The sequence below is a fragment of the Rhipicephalus microplus genome, chromosome 10 (assembly GCF_043290135.1).
Source record: "Rhipicephalus microplus isolate Deutch F79 chromosome 10, USDA_Rmic, whole genome shotgun sequence".
In the NCBI taxonomy this organism is placed as follows: Eukaryota; Metazoa; Arthropoda; class Arachnida; order Ixodida; family Ixodidae; genus Rhipicephalus; species Rhipicephalus microplus.
Genome location: NC_134709.1, coordinates 84,586,532 through 84,589,908, shown reverse-complemented (window position 1 = coordinate 84,589,908; position 3,377 = coordinate 84,586,532). Strand labels below are relative to the sequence as shown.

At 45.4% G+C, this 3,377-nt stretch overlaps 1 protein-coding gene across 1 annotated transcript; it reads right to left on the bottom strand.

The window, feature by feature from the left end:
• Positions 1–300: 300 nt before the first annotated feature.
• On the bottom strand, positions 301–2,308 carry LOC142774460 (uncharacterized). The gene is made up of 2 exons (XM_075874805.1): positions 1,987–2,308; positions 301–521 (listed from the first exon to the last, which is right to left on the bottom strand). The coding sequence occupies exons 1-2, from the start codon at positions 2,048–2,050 to the stop codon at positions 322–324; spliced, it is 264 nt and encodes an 87-aa protein (XP_075730920.1). The 5' UTR covers positions 2,051–2,308; the 3' UTR covers positions 301–321.
• Positions 2,309–3,377: the final 1,069 nt, after the last annotated feature.

The following is a 3,377-nucleotide window of genomic DNA, read 5'->3' as shown; positions in this document are numbered from 1 at the left end:
TTGTTTCTGGCACATACATGAAGGAAATATGAACAGATTCATATCCTATGGCCCATACGTAATGTTAAACAATCTTTCTCCTTTTCTGAAAGCTATTGCAACTTTACAGGTGCGCAGTTGAAGCTGCCATCTCACGTTACACCATGTGGTATGGGCGACTAATCCTTAAAACATTTCTGTACGTAAGTGCATACGAGAACGTGCATAGTATTATGAATCCTTTATGACATGCTTAGAAACATGCTCATCCTTTTCCACTTGATGTAGAAGGCCGCTCAGAAAGACACATTCTATTTCACATGCTCAGTTGAAGTTGCCACCTTACAAAAACGTGTGCATGGAGCTTCTATAGCTCAGATGCCAGAACATACTCACCATCTTGCACCCGATGCTTATGAGCCATCCGTCAAACCTGCCGACCCTTGCAACGTTCGCCAGCTGGACTGCAACCTGGGATGTCAGGCCAGAAAATCGGATGGTGTTGAGGGCTTTGGTGCCATCCTTGCCCAGGATGAATGTTCCTGAAAAGCGAGGAGCAGTGAAGAGGAATTGTGACAAAAAGTGAACAATTTTCGGGCAAGATATATCGATACACAATATATAAAATGCAAATGAGTTTTTAAATATATTCAGTATAAGTGCCGCTGTAGACCACTATCATTACTACGTTAACGCATCCAGCCAACTAAGCTGAGGAAAGTAAGCCAATTCAACTTAACTGTAAGAGTTGACATAAAAATGCATGGAGCTTGTAAGGAATGTGTTGGTACATAATTTACAAAACGATGGTGCATTCATAATATTGCCTTTTAGCATGCGTTTGGCTGGCTCAGCATTTATAAAAAAAATGCACTGAAAGAAAAGTGGCAGTTGAAAAAAACGTCCATACTATAATAAACCATGGTCACTTGCGATTATACGTAGCTCTGCTGGAACTTCAGCCTCACATACGGATGAGTTAACGGAACAGATAAGAACCTGAATATTGTAGCTACGATAATTTGTACATTTGTTAAGCGTTCCATCACGTGAAAAGCACGTTATGATATCCTGTATTCTCTATTTTTTGCCAATAGCGTTTTGGTAATCATGTCTGACCACTATTTTTCGTCCCCTGTGAATAAAAAAAAACATTTTTAATATCCAAATAGATTAATTGTGAAAACTGACTGACTTCACAACGAAAACTGGGAGATCGCTGAATGCGAATGAGTGTCGCCGGTAGCCAAGGTCTCTTTCAATACAAGGAGTCTCGTTTATGCGCAGATACTATGGTCACCTCTGGCCTTGCCTAAATGTCTTCAACGACGTGCCTCCTTGTTAGACATGCTCTTGTCACTTGAAGCCTCATTGTACCCCTCAAGTTCTTTTGTGTAGATTCCCACAATAAACAAGAGGAACAGATAGCTAGCCAACCGGATATTAAGATTTTATTTCAAAATCAGCATCCAAGTACTCGGTACAAATGGTTAACCAGCGAAGGTGCTTTGTATGGCCACAGTGTTTATCAGTGTGTCAATACCGACAGTTCAATGCAGCCTTTTCAAGTTATTGGCTTCGTTTTTGTGAGCTCCCTGTTCGTTTAAAGTACGAATGACGCGCGGCCTACCCAATTTGCAGAGAGAAACTGGTACTGGTGTAGGCAATCGCGCGCCTCTCTTTCGCAATTCATTACTTTTGCATTCGCTACTCCTTCGAATGCGCGCTAGATCCCTCCAATGCGTAGTTCGCACTTAACCGTGTCCGTGCATGTGAGAGTGTAGCTACGCCAACTATAAAAGCAGCCGTATCTGACCTTCCTCTCTCCCTTCTACATCCCCCGCAGAGGTGGGATGCATCGGAGGAGCTTCTGCGCTGACTGACGGACCGCGATGCTTTCTCCCATCGTGGCCATAAAAAGCTTCTCTAATAAACTGGGATTTGAAGCTACCTCTTAGTCGAATTACTACGAAGAGCAACTGTACCGGAAAATTCGAAATCTTTTACCAAGAACTTTGACGGCGTGCTTGTGGGCAGCGGTGATCCAACCCGGAGGTGGGATTGTGACCATGTGATGAGAGTAGTAGATGAATGTGTCGATGACCTGCCAGTGATGAAAGCGGTACCCTTGAGCCTCATCAGTGCCATAGATGAATCTGAAAGGTGAGTAGCAATTTAAACAGGATTGATGAGCTGATCTTGGTTCGCAAACGGCATGCAGTTTGCAATGAATCGGCGTAAGTATAACAAACCACTGGGAAAATGTCAATGAGCTTGTATTCGCCAGATAAATGTTTGTCTTTGATTTATACAGAAGATCTGAGACTCAAATTGCGCATGGCTCGGCAACAGAGAGCCAACCAAAGTTGGTGGGGGGGGGGGGTAGCCATAAAACAGGAAAATGTTATAAAAATTTGAGAGACTGCCGACATTTTCTTTCCGGGGTATACTACTGCACGACGCGCGTGAAGGTCTCAGTAGATGTCTGTCGCGAAGTGCCGTTGGTACAGTACAGGAACGGTACTAGGATCATTCGACTTGATTTTGGTAGCGTGGTTGATGGCCCTATACTTTAGTTTATGATTGCTGGCCCACGAAGAATGGGGGAGAGGGTGGGCAGAGTGTGATAAGAAAGCAGGTTAAGTGTTCAGAAAGGACGCATGCAGTGATTCGCTACCCTCCACCACATATCCTGCGTCTCGCCTCAGCGGGTGCATTGCAACCTGTTGTGGCGGGGTTTGCCTGACATATAATGGTTGATCGTACATATAATGATCAGATTACTCTTAGACACCACCTAGCGGTGCCTCTACATATCGCCGCGGTGCGAGGCGCCACATGAATCGAAACCGAAACTGACAAATGGAACACGAACGCCCCACACACACCCCTTCCCTTATCTTCGATCATCGATATAGGTTAAATCTTCAGTCGCACCGCCTGCTGCGACTCTATTCAGTTTCCCCGTCGCCCCCAATACTGAGACGCGATCTCTTAATTGCACAGCTGCGCACACAGGAAGAGAACGCGCCCAGACTTCTGCAACGCGCGGTTCATTCCGTCAATTACGTCGCACACACACTCGCTAACAAATACATCGCACACGTCACACTCTCGAAATGCACGGCGGACGACGCGTCGTTGTTTCCCTAACTCTGAGACAAGATTTCTTAATAGCACAACTGCGCACACAGCAACAGAACGCGCCCTGACTTCTGCAACGCGCGTTTTACGTTCATTCCGTAAATAAAGCGGTCAACGTAGCTCTCGCACTCGCGAAATCTACCGCGGACGACATCAAACCTTCACAGAAAAGCCACTGCTACAGCAGCCGATTTCTCTGCCATATTTGGCGGCAGTCTGGTAACAATCACCCCAAAGTCTGGAAATTGGGGTAT